The sequence below is a fragment of the Fulmarus glacialis genome, unplaced genomic scaffold (assembly GCF_000690835.1).
Source record: "Fulmarus glacialis isolate BGI_N327 unplaced genomic scaffold, ASM69083v1 scaffold7043, whole genome shotgun sequence".
NCBI classification, from domain to species: Eukaryota; Metazoa; Chordata; class Aves; order Procellariiformes; family Procellariidae; genus Fulmarus; species Fulmarus glacialis.
Window position 1 is genome coordinate 68425 of NW_009203509.1, and position 18179 is coordinate 86603.

General features: G+C 49.1%; 1 protein-coding gene across 1 annotated transcript in view; it reads right to left on the reverse strand.

The window, feature by feature from the left end:
- LOC104074512 (plexin-A2-like) overlaps nucleotides 1-18179 on the reverse strand; it is an 86361-nt gene that overhangs the window by 64482 nt on the left and 3700 nt on the right. The window contains exon 2 of the mRNA XM_009574656.1: nucleotides 17412-17546. Within this exon, the coding sequence (XP_009572951.1) occupies nucleotides 17412-17546 (135 nt within the window). The remainder of the gene's footprint in view (nucleotides 1-17411; nucleotides 17547-18179) is intronic.

Genomic DNA, 18179 nt, shown 5'->3' on the forward strand with positions numbered 1-18179 from the left:
CCTACTACTTATTTGCTCTAGGAACACTGCTGTAGACTCCATGGCTTTTTAGTAAGTATTGCTCTCTAACTACATCACGCTGTCCTTGCCAGTCAATTTTCTGCTACTCCATCACTTTCCCATTTGTATATCATTACATACAGCTGTCAAAAATATAATTTAGGAACCTGACCACCAGTGTGAGAAATAAGCCCTCCTAAGTATATCCCAAACTCTTTAATTCTGAAAGAAAATGAGCTTTAAGCCATTTCCCCCAAAGAAGAAAACCACTGTCCCATGGCAGTTGTAGCACGCCAGCCCTGTTATCGCACACAGGCACACTGGCAAGGGGGGCTGATTACCAAAAATAACATCTCAGGAGACAACACAGCAAAGCTTCAGGGGCCACATCAAAACGGAGGAAAACAAAGAGCTCTCAAAACACGCCGTTTGCTCACTCCACGCAGAAGGCATCGCGTTTGCTCCCACCACAAGCCAGGCGCGTGCCACCGCAGCCAGCATGGCAGGTACCCCTGCACACCCTCTGCCCAGACCACCGCGGGACCAGGGCGGGCTGGAGTTTAAGATATCGTTTGCTTTGAAGCCTCAAGACAATACACGTGGATTATTCCAATTTACTACTCTGAACAAGGCATTTTACTTTTCCCGTAGGGATGCGCACTGAGAAAGCACCAGCTACCTCCGGGGCTGACCCTGCCCACGTTCAGTTGCTGGTAACCTTGAGTGTCTCGCTCTGCGATAAGGCGCCCGACTTGCTCTCTCAAGGCCAGAGAGGAGCCCTGAAGTAACAGTTTAGACTTGAAGAGCAAAGTTAGACAAACAGGAACGTCACCGCTCCTCTGTCTTGATTCCCAGGCTGTGAAACAGAGGCCACAGGACTGCTCTGCCTGGCCGGCGGGGAGGAGGAGGTGTGCTGCAGGCAGCGTGGGAGGGGGCCGCGCAGGCAGGGAAAGGGCAGAAAACTCGGGGGATGCACCTCTGCCCATATACACACCTAGGAAAGGACAGGGGTGTGATAGCGCAAGTTAGGCGAGTCTGCAGAGGAGACCCCACAAGGCAAGGAGGAGGAAACGGGGTGAGGGCACAGAGCGGGGTTCAGGTCAACCCCATCTCCTGTAAAAGTCAAATCATTGCCTGAGCAGGTTTCCCGTCCCACAGAAGAGCCGCATGCAGCACCGGGCATGGCCTCTGGCTCCTGGAAACGGTCCGCTCTCGTGGCAGGGACCAAGCCCAGAGCACCAGCCCCGTGCAGGCTGCAGGGGCTGCTCAGCCTCGGAGCAAGCAGTCTTGCACGGATCCTTTTCCTTCCCTCTCCAAACACACACACACACGCTTCTGGCAGTGCGGCACACGCCATTAATTAGCTGTTTCATCCCAGGCCAGCATTAACGCTAGAGCTCTCCAAGATGCAGATCAAACCGCTGTGTCCTCGCCGAGTACGAAGGACACCCGTTAGGTGGGAGTAGGCGGCTTCTGCTTTTGCAACAAGTTACAAGAAAATGTCATTATTGTAATACATTTACTGTTGTTTAGCACTCATCTTTTCCTCCTGTAACAGGAGGTGTCGCCAAGGCCCTTAAAGTCCATCACAAACACTAACAGACAGCTACCGTCGGCATCGCTGCAGCTTCCATTCTTCGGAGGCTTTTCCACTGTCACCGAGTCTCTCCTGTTCCCTTGACTCAAAAGATTCCCCGGTTTTTGGGAAACCTGCCGACACGGGATAGAGGCAGGCTGGTACTCCCTACCCCTATCTAGCAAACAGAGACCAACGCTCCGCCTGTCCCCAAGATGGTCAGGCTGAGCCATGTCACCTGGCAGGGAGGAGGCTCCTTCAGTTATCACAGGCAGCTATCGGCTTCCCACCCTTCCCAGCGCCGGCAGCTTCTGACGCCCAAAAAACGTGTGGGAGACACACACTCTGCCGTGCCCTGGGAACTGGAGAGGTGAGACGTCTGCGCTGCCGGTGCTGCAGCACGAATCGACTCCAGACATTTCATATGAAAACCCAGAGCTGTTCACATTAGTAGCTGCAGCAAGGAGACATTTGCCGTGGTTTTCACTGACAGCTATGGTTGCTCTAATTTCTTCCAGCATCCTTAGACGCCATGGGACAAATTTGCTGCTGGTGTAATACTTTAATTCATTTCAACAGATTTATGCTGAGACTAAATTTGGCCCTGCATATTTTACTCCCAAGCCTAGTAATCAGTAGTGGAAATAATTTGCTGTTGGCTGCTCTGATGTTGCCATCTTTTGTGCATATCGAAATGACAAAGACATCAGGCCCTGAAAGTCCGATTGAAGAATAATTGCAAATCTAAAGTGGCACTAAATGTTATTTTCTAAATAAAATGCATTTAATTACAGAACATGAGGCTGTAAAGCATTAAAAAAGATCAGAGTAGGAAAAAAAAAGCATTCAAACCTTCAGAGACTTCATTATATGCACAGGATACCCTCTATTCTTTGGGACAGGCAGGAGATAAAGTGAATGCAAAACAATGCAAATATTTCCAGTAGCCCGCGTTGTCCCAGAAGGGCCTGGATGCTTCCGCACTACTGGATTTTCATTTCAGCTGTTGCATACAGTCCCTACTGAGGGCTATACGTTTTCCCACTTCCATGACAGGCAGGCACAGCTGATTTTGCTTCCACCAGCACCTTTTGTTCCGCAAGCAAATTTCCCAGGTTGTTTTCAAACACAGAAAGTTTGTTTCATTAAAGCAAGCACATATTTACCAAACCCTGATGGCCTGCAATACTCCACCGAGGCGGCTGGCAGCCCCTGTGCCTGAGCACAGCACGGGATCCTACAGCAACTCCCTCTGTGCTGCCCAAACGCCCAAGGTGCCGTGGTCTGCGCAGGGATGTCCCCGTCGCTGGGCACCGACCCCAGCCCTGCAGGCTTGGCCAGAGCTTTGCTCTCAGCAGCAAAAGCCGACAGACACTTGGAGGACGTACAGCAAACCCTGAGCAAGGTCTAGACCAGTTAGACACGGAGGGGAAAAAAGCTCCCCTGTGTCTGTATGCATTAGGCAAGGCGGGTGAGAAAAAAATAGATGAAACAAGAAAAAACAGAGAACAGAGCAATAAACATTTCTGCTTCAGTGTGTGCAGCGAGATGCTGCACCGGGAAGAGAAGGCACGGTACAAGGACGGGCTGGAACACGAGGGATTAGGGATCTCTGCAGGGCAGCGAGCTTTGGGGTCTCCAAATCGCCCCCGTAACCTGCAGAGGAGGAACACGTGTCCTGGAGCTGAAAGCCAGAGTCTGTGTTACGAGGTGTCTGCCACGTCTTTATATTAATAAGACCGATAATACAACAGATGTGCTGAAAACTTCAGCAAACACCATAATGGCCATCAAGCAAAGGACAAAGACAATCGTATTTCACACAGTAGGAGCCGGTAAACCCATGCTTAGAGCAACAAAGTCGCAGCCAAACATGACCCCAAGTGGGATCTATGGCTCTGGCAGGCACATTCTCAGCCTACACAAACAGGGAAAGATGAGATGCATTTATCTCAGATACTTCATTTCAACAGCTTTCCTTAACAGCTCTGGCCCCTTGAATTAATACATATTGCCAAGCAAGCTGCAGAGCAGGCTCGCAGCAGGGGAGGTATACTTATTTACATGTCTGATCGCCGTTTCCATAGAAGGATTAAAGACCAGGTGACATTTCTTTGCACACTAGTTGTTTTTTTGGTTTTTTTGGTTGTTTTTTTTTTTTTTTTTTTTTAATAAGAGAAGATAATTGTCACTTGAAATCATTCAGGTGCAGATGCAACAAATTGCTGACCTGCGGCTGATCTCGAGCAACGAGGACGGTATCTCGACTCCACCAATAAATACACACTCGCAATGGGGGAGAGGGGAGAACAGCCTACACATAACTGAAGATGGATTTATTCCAGCCTTTGCTATAAGGCTGAAGGCTGGGAAGCCAAATCCCTCTCTCCCAGGGTTTCATTAGCTGGGAATGGCTTTCTAACGAGATTTACACAATCTAGCCTGGAGCCTACACATTTTGCTCTGCACCCAGAGACAATAACAACAGGGAGCTAAGGAGATGCCTTCTTTTTCTCTGGTCACCCATAATTCAAGACTGTTACACTGCTGCCATCAATGTGATTACACAGAGTGCAAAAATAAAATAAAAACCTGCCCTTCTATAGCATTAAGGCTCCAATTTCAACTGACCAAAGCCAGGAAAATTTACAGTTATGGGGACCACATTCAGTCCATTAGGAAAGGATAGGAAATTGCCAGCTGGGATCTAAATGACAGTCTCACCTCTCCTTCCACCAGCCAGGAGCCCAGCTGGGGCGAGCAGCACCGCACCCGTACAGTGCTGCAGTCCCCTATCCCCGCTATTTCGGGGGGCCCTCTCTGCATGCGGGGTAGTGGCCGGTTGAACCGTGTTCCCAAGCCCCACTGCACCCCTGTAAGGACATGGAGAGCCCCAAGCCAGCCACCCCCTTATGCACTTTGACGGATCAAGGTCCTTTGTTGGATGGAGATGCAGTTTTTCTGGAACGGCGCATCCTCTGCTGCAGCAAACCCATACCCATACAAAGCCTAGCCCAGGCCCCCCGATACCACGCTGCTGCCTTGCAGGGATGCTTCTCCCACAGGCTCTCCAGCATCCTGGAGGACTGAGCTGGGTCCCAGGCCACCAGCCGGGCCATGTGCACTGAAAGCAAAGACCTAAAACGGAAAAATCCAGCCTGTCTTTGACTAACCACTGGAGTTTGCACACTCCTCTCTGCAGTCACAGGAATGCTGTTTCTGGCACAGTTTCTCCAATAATGCTATTCTAGTGTGGTCAGCTCTTTTTGGATGGAAGGATTTTAAGCAAGTTCTTTTTGTGGGCAGGACTGTCGGCTCGCTCACACAAAGGCCCAGCCAGACGAGGAGTTATTTTTTAACACCCATCCTCCCCTCTGATTCCTCCCCAAATAAAAGAAAAAAATACTTATCATCATGTTCTTATGGAGATATTAATAGCACCCAAGACACTGACAGTTGCCTGCCTGTGAGTCACTTCTTAAAGGGATGGGAGAAAGCCTGCAACAACTGTGGCTTGTTAGGAGACAATGAAAATATCATTCATGAACTGTAGTGCTAAATACCATCCTTACTGCGGCAGATATTAGATGGGAGACGCTCACGTGTGTAGTGCATGTCCAGCGCAGCTGGGTCTACCACGGGCTGGCTCCGTCACACAGCCTTTGCCCGGACAACCGGCAAGAGAAGAAGCTGCAGCAGGGCAGGCAGCAAGCCTTCACCAAATTCTACCTTAAACGTCAGTTGACTTTGGCCATTTTGGTTTTGATTTCTATCACGGTAGTGCTCTGGAGACCACAGCACTGATGGGATCGCTAAGCGTGTCACTAACGGAGCAAAAGGCATGTCCCTGCCTCCGATAGTCTTCTGGGCCATCGTGACCCCGGGCTGAGGCAGCACGGAGCCCAGCAACACTTCCATCCATCTCAGCTGCTAAGAGACCCTCACTGCTTGGGTCTTCCTTCTGGGCCCCTGCACCACTCAAATCTTCTTATTTCTCCACTGCTGGTATGGGATTCCAAATGGGTCTTTTAATTCAATTATTTGAAAGCATCTCTGATGTCTTGACAACCTAATTTGGTCTCCTCCAGGTCTTTCAATACCACGTGCGGGAGAGCAGCAGGCACCATCCGCCCACGTGACACGCTCGCAATGCAAGTCGCTCCAGCTCTCTGAGCACTCAACTCAATTTCTATTTGAAAGGAAACATGAATACTAATTAAACAGCCATAAGGGCACAGAGCAGATAAATATGTGTTGCAAGAGAAACTGGAGAGACACACTCTGAAGTGGAGCCAGGGAGGGGAGGAGGCAATGTGTCATTGTTTTTGGTGGCACAACTTCAGAATAGCGCTCATCACTTAAAATACTCCCATAACCCACCAAACCCGGTGTTGCGTGAGCATGCTGGACTTCCTTTACTGCCTTAAAACCTTCCTTCTCCTCCACTGCGACACCCATGGCTGCCCTGACTTCAGTAACACACATGCAAAACAATATTTTGCTCCATCTGAAGGCTGGGTAAAGCAGTACTTACATGCCAGCTTCCAGCATGCTCCAAAATGCCTGTGCCAACTCCTCCGCAACTGAGCAGCCCTCTGGGCTGCAATCAGCAGACTGGAAGGATAACGATCATCTGAAGCATAATCTTTTCCCTCCATCTCTTAAGATTAAAAAAAAGCCCAACACCTCCATTTTTTGTCTAACAGAGAAAGGTGAGCAGTCACGGTAGGAAGACTGGATCGCGCAGAGTGGCCCTGGCTTGCTCTCTCTTCAGCCCTTTGCAAACACAGCAGAAACCTACTGGTTGGGCCCCTCGGGCTAGCGTTAAGCACAAAATTGCCCTGCTCTGTCTGCACAGACAAGGAGCAGCTGAAATCAGTGACGCTGTTCTGCATGTACTTCAGAAGGACAGAGCTACGGAGATGTTCTATATAACATAGGCACATCAAGGCAGAAACAGCAACATCCCACTTGAGCTTTGGTTTTTGCCATCAAAACCAGCACTTTGCCCTGCCAGAGTTCAAGGAGGTTTGGAGGAAAAAGTTCCCAGTCTGAGAAGAAAAAAAAAAAACAGACTCTATTAATATTCACAGGTGTAGCTTGGCAGCAACAACGCACATGAAATCTCATTTGAAACTCGAGGGCTGCCACGACGGATCAACCTATTGCTCAGTCAAGCCTGGAAACACGCCGCCGGCTACGGCCACTTCCATCTGCTTCGCCGGGACGGGAACACGCTCCCCAAGCTCCCGAGGACCCGGCCAGCTGCGCGGCACCGCCGCCTCCACCGCGCCGGCATTGCCTGCAAGGAGCATCCCCCTTCGTGACAGACACTTAGGAATTTACTGACGAAGGTTAAATGCTTTCAAAGTGATTTTGTGCACCAGAATCACCTGTTTATGAAGATTTATTTTTTTTAAAGGTACATTTCTAAGAGTCCGAATGACTAACTGCAGCTGGGAAGATGATGAAGACTTTGTAAAATATTTATCACTGCAAACCATGACCAGTGCCTTCTCTTCCTATATTCACCTCACTGTGACTATGGAGCACTGAACTGAACAGTGATGAAATGAAGAATGGACCTTTGATATGGGACTAAGGATTTGGGAGGTTTCAGTTCAATCTCTTCCTCTGCTATAGATTTCCTGTGTGACTTAGGATAGGTCACGCAGCATCTCTATGTTTCAATTCCTCATCTAAAGAGTGATATTCCTGCTCCATCTCATAGGGCTTTGGGGAGGATAAATCTGTTAGTGGATAGCAAAATGTTCACAGTCTGGTGGTGTTGCTGCAAAGAAGCCTGTGAAAATTAGGCAGCTGTGATAACCGAACAGGCAGGTAAGTGCAGAGGGAAAGGAAAGAGGGAAAACAACAATCTCCCTGTGCAAGGAGCACTTTCTAAGCCTGATTACCATAAAAATGATTTCTTTTACACCCGCACAGAAACCTTCAGGACCCCACTGTCATTTCCCCTTGCGCAGCACCCTCCAGCTCTGCCCAACGCTGTGCTCCTCCCAGTTTGGCCCCCAGCAAACTGGGCAGGGGAAAGTCCCGAGCACAGCCCTGGGCACGGCTGGGCTGGCACGCAGCCCCCCCGGCCCCGCGGCGCAGAGAGGAGGCCAGAGTGTTTAGTCTGCCGGGCACATTCCTGCGTGCTGCTAAAATAAATAGAAGATTATTAATGGAGCTCCTTTTCCTCACTAGCATCGGCCAGAAATGCCAGAGTTATCAAGTGGCTCCCGAGGACGGCGCAGGGACGGGGCTGGAGGGACCCTTGGGGCTGGAGGGGTTTCTTGCTTCGACAGCTCTGGCCAGGAGCTGCGCTGGGTTTGGAGCTCCGGATTTTCATTTGGGATGCTGAACTCGCCTGCCCTCCAGAAAAGGTCCCAGGCTTCCCAGTGAAACCTCTGTACCTTCCTCCGTACCCACGGTCTGGCACGCTCTAGAAAAATCTCAACATTTTCACTACAGCAAAGTTTTAACAGGGGAAACATTTTGCCAGGGAAGCAGGAGGGAAACAAAAAAAAACACCCACAAACAGTTGTTTTTCTGCTTTCAACCAGCCTTAACTTTTATACTTAGTCCCAGCTTGAAACACCATTACAGCCAGTTCCCCTGGGGCACATCAACTTATCTAGAATCTGCAGGAACTTTTTTCTGAATGTTTCCGAACTTTTCAAATAGTTTGGTGAGAATTTGGTTTTAAAGCTGAACACTTGTTTGCATTAAAGCTGTGCCAGTGGGACTGGCCTAAGGCTCCTACTGGCTGAGTGCATTCAGAGGTTTGGGCTGGGACTTAGACTGCATTTTTTGGCCCCGCTCATTTCAAAATTATTGCAGGAATCTGTGTTTGTAGCTGTATTTCCCTCAATTGATCTGAAATGAAACAAACAAACAAAAAAAAACACTGAAAGCCAAAACCCAGTCCATCTGATTTTGCAGAACTTTTCAGAACCTTGAGGGGAAAAATAGAAAGTGGCAAAGGATGCTCAGAGGTTAAGACTGAGGGTGGATCGGAACTCTCTTAAATCCTTCTGCCCCTTTGAGCCACAGAATTCAGTCTGATGCTGATACTGAGGTTCAAGGAAGAGCCAGGAGCCAAGCCTGGAGAGAAGACTGCTGGAGGGGGCTCTCAGCTACTCTCCATCCCACTCACAGCCACCAGAAAAGGTGCCACATTGTCCCGACCCTTCCAGGCTCCGAGGCGCACATGCAAAGCCCGTGTCCAAGGGCAGCGAGTGCTGCATGAGACAACTTGCCGTCCTTCCTTGCAGAGTCCTCAGGTCTGAGCTCACAGGGAGAAGATTCAGCGGGGCAAGTGCCTGCACATCGCCTGTGCTTACTTCCTGCAAACTTCATAATAATAAAGTGATACTCTATACCGTATCCCTTTTTCCATTTCACCCTTCACTGGATCATTTTATGCATCTATTCCCATTGCTAATTCAAACCAATTAAAGTATAAAATAGAATAATTTCTGCAATTTCAGAGCTCCCCTCACCATATTGTGAGTTATGTTTCTTTTTTGTTAGTGCCCGGTGTGAATAATTCCCCTCCTCACCGGCTGAATAGCCGCCAAACTCATTTGCTGAGAAGACAAACTATTACAGCAACGTAGGAAGGAGGAGAAGAGAAAAAGTTAAAAAAGCTGTAATAGAGAGAGAAAAAGGAATCCGAGATTTGCTTTTAAATTTCATAGCTGAGCATCGAGTGTGAAATTTCAGATTTCTCCTTCAAGTAATTTTCTCTCTTGGGAATACAGTTCTCTCCCTCTCTCATTGCTCATATTAAGCACAGACCTGCATCCATCTGTCCGTCCAAACATGCAAATCCCACAGCAAACCCACAGCTCTGCAGCGCTCCCTGCATTGCTCAAACTCAGCCACGAACATCAGCGTCACCCACAGAGATGCATCAGAAACCCCAGCCTGTTTTCAAGATGGGGTGGGGGGTATCAAATCTGGAGGGACATTAGACCTTCCTGCAGCTATCAAGTTGTCAACTGTCCCCTTACAAATACCCAGTGCACTGGTGTGCTGAGAAGGAGGGTGCGTGTGTATATGTGCACGTAAGGGAAATTCTGGAAATATTTCAGGACTGTGGTTGCTTGCCTGAAAATTAAACAATAGGTCTGTGGAAGAGGAGGAATTGGAAAGGGAAGCAAATGCCGAAGCAAACACATGGGAACCCTGTGGCTGCGACTGTCAGGGGAAAAAATAGACTAATACAAAGAAAAAACAAAGCAAAACAAACAAACCCTGAAAGCAAACCTAGCAAGCACTTGAAAGAAACAACCATATGAGCAATGTCTAAAATATATCTCATTTAGATAAAACAAACCCACTGACCCTGATGTTGAATTTTCACATGGGGACATTTTTTTACCACTTCTTCCAGGAAAATTTACTTTTCAAGTATTTGTTACCTCAAAGACTTCTGCACTTAACTCCACACCCTCGAATGCTTGAACATTTTGTGTCTATATGTAAATCTCAGCAGGCTGCGGGGCTGCAGGAACGTCCTGGAACCAGCCTGGACACCGACACGTCAGCCCCACCGTGGCCAGAGCTCTGCACGCGTGACAAATGGACTGCCAGCAGGGCAGGAAAATGAGACAGCATGCTGTCCCACCTGGCCGAGCTGGGGTTTTTTTGGTCAATTGATGTTAATTAACACATCCTTCTTGTCAGGTAGATATTGTTAATGATCTCAGACAAGTTTTTAGCTGAATTTCTTAATTATTCCTAATGGACTACAGGGAGGAAAGTGGAAAAAACATGCATCAACTCATGAATTTTAGGAGAGTGTGGCATGAGCAGGTGGTGGTAGAAGAGGACAGCACAGAGCTGGTGCAAACCTCCCCGTGGAGCACAGCCCTTCCTCGAGGACAGCAGCTCTGCTGCAGCAAGGACCGCACTGCTGCAGGGGGATTCCCTCCCCACCCCTCTTTCGTCCCCCTACTCTACTCCCTCTTTGCCCCAGCTTATGGCTGTTTCATGCCTTTCTGGCAGTGGTCGTGGAGGAACACGAGTTGGGCAAGTGTGTTTACGCACCCCAATGTGCTGGAGCAGCAGGAGGTCCCAGCCAGGCTGGTGACACCGGGGGTCGTAGCAAGCCCCGGCCAGGCAAGCCGTGCCGGGGCTGACGAGTCCCACTGCACCCGCAATTATCTGCATGGATGACCGGGTGGAATAGTTCATGGGAGGCAGGATTTTGGACACCTCTGGTGGGATTCAGCTGAGCCATTTTCCCTGTCCCAGTGGTTCAAACTTTGCTAAGATTATGTCCAGCTAACTGGCTGTTCAACTAGCAGATAATGTAGTTAAAAATTTAATCAGTTCATTTTTTCCCTCTTGATGACTCCAGACCCTTTTATCCACATCTCTTGCATTTTTTATTGTGTTTTCTCAGTTCTTTTCAGGACACCATCAGTATTTACAGCCTTGCTACTCCAGAATTGATGGGTTTTCTTGTTTTTCTCAGCCCTCACTCCAACTCCAACCTCTTCTAAATCATCCGGGCAGCCCCTGCCTGCCTCCCTCTCAATCAGCATCCAGAAAGTTCCGTCCAAAGCAAAGCAGTTTTCACAGGACTTAAACATCTTGGGGTTACAGGACTGGGAGCCATGCAACAAATTATCCTCAGAAACTCCTGCAGATCTGCAGCTCCTGACACGGGGGCATTTGCAAAGCAAACATTCCACAGCTAACAGAGCACCTAAAGCCACAATGATGTATATGGAAGAGGGAGGGGGGGAACTCGGTGGAAAAGCAACAGGTCTGAGCGAGCTCCGGCAGCGCTGCCTGCTCCCTCTGCGGAGCGAGGGGCCAGGAGCACGCGCCTGCGAGATGCTCATAGCCAGGTCAATACTGGTCAAAGCCCCCTGGTGCTGATGCACGCACAGTAATGATGTCTAGAGCACTGCTCCTCACTGGTTAAGAGACAAGGCTGGGATAAAGCGGCTGCAGGCACGTAAAACAGCCCCTTCCACCTCTTCCATTCAGATAACCGTCAGCCTCCCCAGCGCAGCCCGGCAGCGAGCACTGGCCCCCCGCCAGCGCCCGGGGACCATCACTTACAGCAGCAGGCAGCGGCTCTGCCCTCCCCGCTGCCATGCCCTTCTCGCCACAGTGTGAGGGGAATCTTTAGGGGCCGGCATTAATCTTTGCTGCTTCCCACCAAGCGACAGGCGGGAGCGCAGCTCCGCTCATAGCGCTCTGCATAAGGGTCTCTGAACTACATCAGCCGGGTATAAAAATGTCGCATCGGCCACAAGAAATCACTCAGGTGCTCTAGTGAGCGCTCGCTTGAAAACAACAAAAAGTCAGCCCGCATCCTCTAAACCCTCCCTGCCCCCGCCAAGGCAAGGTTACCCTGCAATGGGCACGGAGGGGCTCAGCATCACGCGCGCAGGCAGACCGACCACGGGGCGTTTGGTACCCACTAGCGGAGCAAAGGATTCCTCATTACATCTCAGGCTACAGAGGTCCATGGCCCTCTGAGCTCTGCTGTGCTAATTGATGTTATCTGCATTTACTGGGTGATTATGTGTTGTTATTTCTACCACGGGAATGGTGAGTTTCCCAGTCACGGAGCAGGAAGCTGCTCTGCTACATACGGTATAAAACCAGAATGAAATCATCTCCCTGTGGCAGAATTAACCACCGAAGTAACTACGGATGAGCTGCGAGCAGCAGTGTTTCTGAGGCAATGAAATGTGCAGTGGTTTTGGAGGATGTTTATGGAAGATGATTTTTGCATTTGCAACGTCCTGGCCAGGTATCGCATTAGGAAGGTGCTGCTTCACCCATCAGGGAGCAGACCCGCATCGCGTGACCTCAGCACTTCATCGAAGTATTTTACGTGATTAGCACAAACAAGTGATAGATCATTAGCTGAAAAAAAGCATTGGAAAATAAAGAAGGAAAAACATGCCTTAGTACGGTGTGTCTGCACGTGGGGAAGAGGCAATGAGAGGAGGGGGGTGCCTGCTCCGAGGCCTGGCTCCTCTGCACGTGCCGGCATCCTGCATCCATCTCTGCCTCCTGCGCCTCTGCGGTCAGGGCTTACAGCTCTGCATTCGGGAAGGGAAAAGACCTGTTGGGCCATGTTTCTCTTCACTAGCACAGGGATATTCCTTCCAACAAGCCCTGCAGTATCATTTTAAATTTTGTGTTTATAGCCCTTGATTAGGTGGTGAAATCTTCTGGAGATGGCAATCCCTGCCCTGGTGCCTGCCATGCGTTTGATTGAGCCTCCGCTCACTCCCAGATTAAAAATAACAAAATTTGTTCTTCTATCAAGAGCTGCAAAAATCTTTGGCCCCAATTTCGCTGACGCTTATATAATCTCCGTGCTGAAGTATGCCCACCATCTCTCGCAGGGTTAGCTCTCGATTGCTGAAGGTGTACGTGGGAGCAAAGTCAAACCTGCTGCATGTGAAACCAATGCTGCGACAGTCTGAACTTGCACAGAGAGCAGATACAGCCAGTAAAAAGGGGTTGCAGCCTTGGAGTCATAGAATTGCTCTTGTCCTACAGGGTTTATTTAATTGAAATGCACTGAGCCTTCATACATTAAAAAAACCTACCGTCTCCCTGATGCACAGACAATTAATGCTTCAGGACTGAATTATAAAGCCACTTTTTCTCAATACAACCAGGACTTTTCCTGTAAGCCTCAGTCTTTCCCTCTGAAAGCAAGAAATTGGAGGAGCTTTTCTGCACATGCAGGGGTTGTTGGTGTGGGCTCCTTGACAGACTCACCATTAAAATGGGAAGATTTTTAATCTGGGGGCTCTTGGTGGCCCTGCGACATTTGTCACTGGTTTTGCCCTGCACTGCCATTAACCCCTCGCCTGCTGCTTGATTGCTGGGGGCTCCCAGCCCTGGCTGCCCCCTCATGTCTCACCAGGCTCAGCGGAGGTCAGCGAAGCAGCCGACGAGCCCGTCACGACAGCGACGCTACCGATTCCACTTCAATATTTTATTTTGTGCTCTTTTTCCTGATAGAAACTGTTAATTGAATTTGTCTGCCCGTGAAAAACAAGAGGCAGCTCACGCTGGGCACCGGCTGAGAAGAGCCACGGTGCAAGTCCTCTTGCCACAGCTGTGCCGGTGCCTCCCAACACCGACCCACCCGCAGCGCCTACTGCTACCTCGGTCGGAGGGCATGGCGTAACTCTGCCAACGCCTGGCAGCCCCGCTCCCCGGCCCCGCTGCCGTTCCCGTCCTGGCACCCCACGCAGCTCCGCTAATGCAACGCGTCTCAGCAGCATCTCGCGCTATCCAAGCCTTGCTCAGCTCGTGGGCAGAAATGATGTTCGCTTGCTAGAGCAACGCTGAGGAATGAATTTCTGCTTTAAATAGACAGGGTCAGAATCGTTTCTCTTTTGCCATAAGAGCTATTTGAAACCAGGTGCAGTGGGAAGAGAGCCTGCAAAAGCTCCTAATAAGCATTCTTAAATCATGTGGGTAAAGAACTCCGAATAAGTGGCTGGAAGCAAAGTTTCTTTATCCTTCTCTCCCCCGGACTGGGCTGTGCAACTGTTGCTTCTGTGCTTTGTGGGAGTGAAATCAAATGTCAAATATTCTGCTTTGGAAGAAGTTGGCAATGAAACATGAAAGGCTCATGGAGAGCTCCAAAGGACTGCGGATAATTGGAGCGAGGCACAGACAGGGCTGGGACAGGAGCCAGGGGGAGTGGGGAAGGACTGTGCCTACAACCACAACTCCAGATTTTAGGATGAAGCAACTACTCTCCCTAATGCATTTCAGCATAAAGCTGATCCTAGCTGCTGCTAGCACAGAAGGAAGATGGGCTTCATACCTAAGTGTTACATCTACTCTTTGTTGGGAAGCATCCACACATCTCAGTTTATTCAGCATGATCAGTCCAACACAGAGCATCGCGTTTCATTGCTGGTCTGTACCGAACAGCACGGCCACGAGAGCTCAAGACCTGTACCGATCAGTATTGGGGAGCACAGGATTCTTAGCTGAATTCCACAAAAAAACCCCATTTTCTGAAAGATGTGTTTTGACATAGGCAATTATCCTATTTCTTTCCCAGCAGACATTTAAAATCACAGGCTCTGGACAATCCTCCCCCAGTATGTTAACATGCAGCAGATCAACATTAAGAACAGCTGCTCTTATGTCATTTTACTATGGCAGAATTTCATTTTGTTCCAGATTTCAAGACTTCAGAAGACATTTGTATATTCTCAGTAACTCTGAGGGCACTTCCCACCATTTATAGCCTCAGCCCTCTGAAGCTGGTGGACCTTTCTCCTCCTCTTGGTACTGACCCCTTTTCAATCATCTGGCTCCTTTATATAGCACTTAGGAAAAAATATATTCTCCCCTCCACTTTGCTGAACTATCACATTGCCAGGATTAGGGCAGTGGGGTCACAGGAGCTGACAAAATCCATATGTAACAGCATGCCGGGACCTTCTGGACCCAAAGCATGCATCTCTACAAGGGCAAAAGGCAAATCCTACAGTCAGTCCAGCAAGGAACAAGGGACCGCATCCCCCTGCTCCTCGAGCCTCCCCCAAGGCGAGTGCTTTGCCAGAGCCATGGCTGGAAACAGAATTAACGTTCCAGGAATATTCTATTATTTGCTAATTCTCTTCACATCTTTTTGTTTCACAATTAAGCAAATTAGCACTTTGATGAATATTAAGACGCTCTCGCCTCATAAAAGATGAGTTGGAGACATTCCCACTGGATTTTCCTCCTAAGGAAAACAGTTCCTCAACCGAGATACACGCTGGATCGTTTCCTCCCTGGCATGAGCACGAGGAGCACATGGCTTCCGGGGAAAATGACCACAACATTAACATTTTAATAAAATAATTTGATTTCAAGAGTTTGCATAGATCCTCATTATTACCATCTAATCCAACTCCAAGCTGGAATGGGATCCTAAATTTGTGGCTATTCATGGCAGTTTCTATCACTGAGTTGCTATATCAAGCATATAATGCCTTCTTTAACCACAGGGGTTCATTCAGTTAGTCTTTTAGCAGGAAGAAGACTTTGCACTCTTCTAAAGTATTTATTCCCTGGCTTTAAATAACTTTATAACCAAGCTAAGTATTTGCCAATTTTTTTGTTTTGCTGAAGATTAGCAAAACAGTTTTGCTGGCTTTGGGAGGAGCTGTAAGCTCCCTAGTGCAAGGCGAGCTGTTACGATAGCTGCTCGCTCCCTACCTCCACCAGTAGATCTTCGAGCACTTCACACTGATACCTCTCCATAGCATCTCACTCAGAGCAGGTGGGAGGGAGGACAGATACTTGTTTACCAGCAGACGTGGAAAGCTGTTAGCGACCAGAGGGTTAACTCAACACAGAACAATTTAATAGCATCCAGACATCTTCAGATGCAACCCTTCTCCTGCCTCCACCACCCACAAGGCACCAGCTCTATTAATCTGAATTACACAGTCGTGAGTAATAGCCAATAAAATGCTCAACAGAGTCAGTGAACCCAGAAGTCTGGCTTAATGGTGGGGACTTCGTGTGTTTTCTTGTCTCAGAGAAGAACAGAAGGTCCCAGATTATTTACATTGTGCTGGCTCCCCTAAGCAACAGACTCCCGTGGACCATTGGCCATAAATTCCCATCATAATAATTTTGGTTTTGCTTTCTACAGTCTGGTCCCTCTTTGCAGAGCACGAGTTTATCCTGCTCAGAGGAAGGGCCGCATGGACAGTAAACAGTGGCGAGTCCCAGAGACACCGGCACAAGCTGCGATGCAGTGACCCAGTCCCAGGTTCTCCCTCTGGGATGCTGCATGATGGCTCACGCGGATGCCAAGCGAGATAAGGCTCTCGCTTCCGAGACCTGCCTCGTGGGTTTGCCAGTCTCCTGAGAAGAGTTTGTGTGATGAAACCGTTGCCAAAGAAATCGCCTCCTGGGAATGAGAAGTTGTCCCTAGTCTGCAGACTTAGCTGCTCAGGACTGATGTCTGTTAACCGGTCTGCCCTGGTCAAGGCACCGTGAACGCGTGGATGTATTCACACCTCCTCTACGTTATAAGCTATACAAACACTAATGAATTTTCCTTGTAATACCATGGTATAATACAGGAAAACACCACTCCCATTTTTAAAAGGAGAAATTATGGTAAAGACTACATGATTTGTTCTTGGTTACACAGAGCCAAGAAAGGACATCCGCTATGCCGGGGGTGAGGCTCACCCAGCAGCCCAGCACCCACCCCGCGCAGCTGCCTGCAGGCAGGGCTGGTCCGGGGCGGGCAGCACCTCCCGGGCGGCAGCAGAACCAGCACGGCAATGGATGGCACAGCGCAGGCTCAGCGTTAACGTTGCCTGCACAGCACCTACCACACCACGCTTGGTCTCCCCTCTGTGTACTAGCATCACTCACTCACAACCACTTAAAATATACCGGTAAATAAATAAAAAAATAAAGCCATCATAAAGGATGCTTAGACAAAGCTACACAAACCCACAGCCTGCCAACCTCGCAGCAGGGAGTGAATCAGTAACGCTCATGGCTCAGGATCTCGTTACCTAGGCAGGGATGGTTCAGAGCCCTGGACCACATTTCCTCCGCAGCAGCTCAGCTCAGTTTCCAACGCCTGCAGACAAGAGTAAGCAGGCACAACTCTCTCCCCTGTGCACTGATTTCAACCTCTGGTCAGAGGCAGACAAAACTGAGCTTCTGCTCGTGCTCCATCTACCCGTACCGATCTCCGCACCGTGGGGCTCAGCACACAACCTCAGCTCCGTGTGCTCCAACAACACGCTCTTTATGGAAGGAAGCCACAACCACGGAGGTACAGAAGCAGATGTCTTACCTGTCTCTCCGACATGACGTACAGATACTTCTGATCGATGGAGAAGGCCATGTCTCGAAGGATTGGGCTCCCGTCCTTAAAAACTGTCACCATTTCATACTGAATTCCACCATGGGGAGGACCATCTGCTCGGATCTGGAAGAAGCACAAACAGATTACAGGTGATTTCATAGCAGCCAAATTCCGATTTTATTTTGGGGGTTGGGGGGGGTGAGGGGAGGAGGACAAGGTAGGAAAAGGAATCCAATTCAAAATCTCGGCTCGCAAGCTGGAGACAGAGCAAAGAGCTGGCAAGCAACATGCATACACAGGAGTTAAAGCAAGGGCTCCTTCTCCACTGAAGTTGATGTGATTTCCCCAATCCATGAGAAATAATGAGAAACTTTTGCGGTTGCAAGGGGAGCACACAAACTGTCAGTGTGCTATGACTGACCATGGGTGTCCGAGAGTAACAAAGATTGTAAACTTTTTAGATTCTCTCCAAAACAAGCCTGAAAGAAGACCACAAGACTCCACAGGCAGCACAACAAAACCAAGTTACAGCAGAGATGGTTTTTTCTCCAGATGCACACAGAATGAGACTCAGACAGTCTCCATCACCTCTTGCTGCCACAGAAGCCTCCTACAATACCATCTCTGCCTAAAAATTTGGAGATGCTGCTGCCATCCCATTACTTTCAAATTTGCAGGATTCAGCAAGGCGAACCCAGTCCAGCCCGTACTGCTGAGCGAGCAGAGAACTAACACGGCAGCCATATGGCTTTTTTT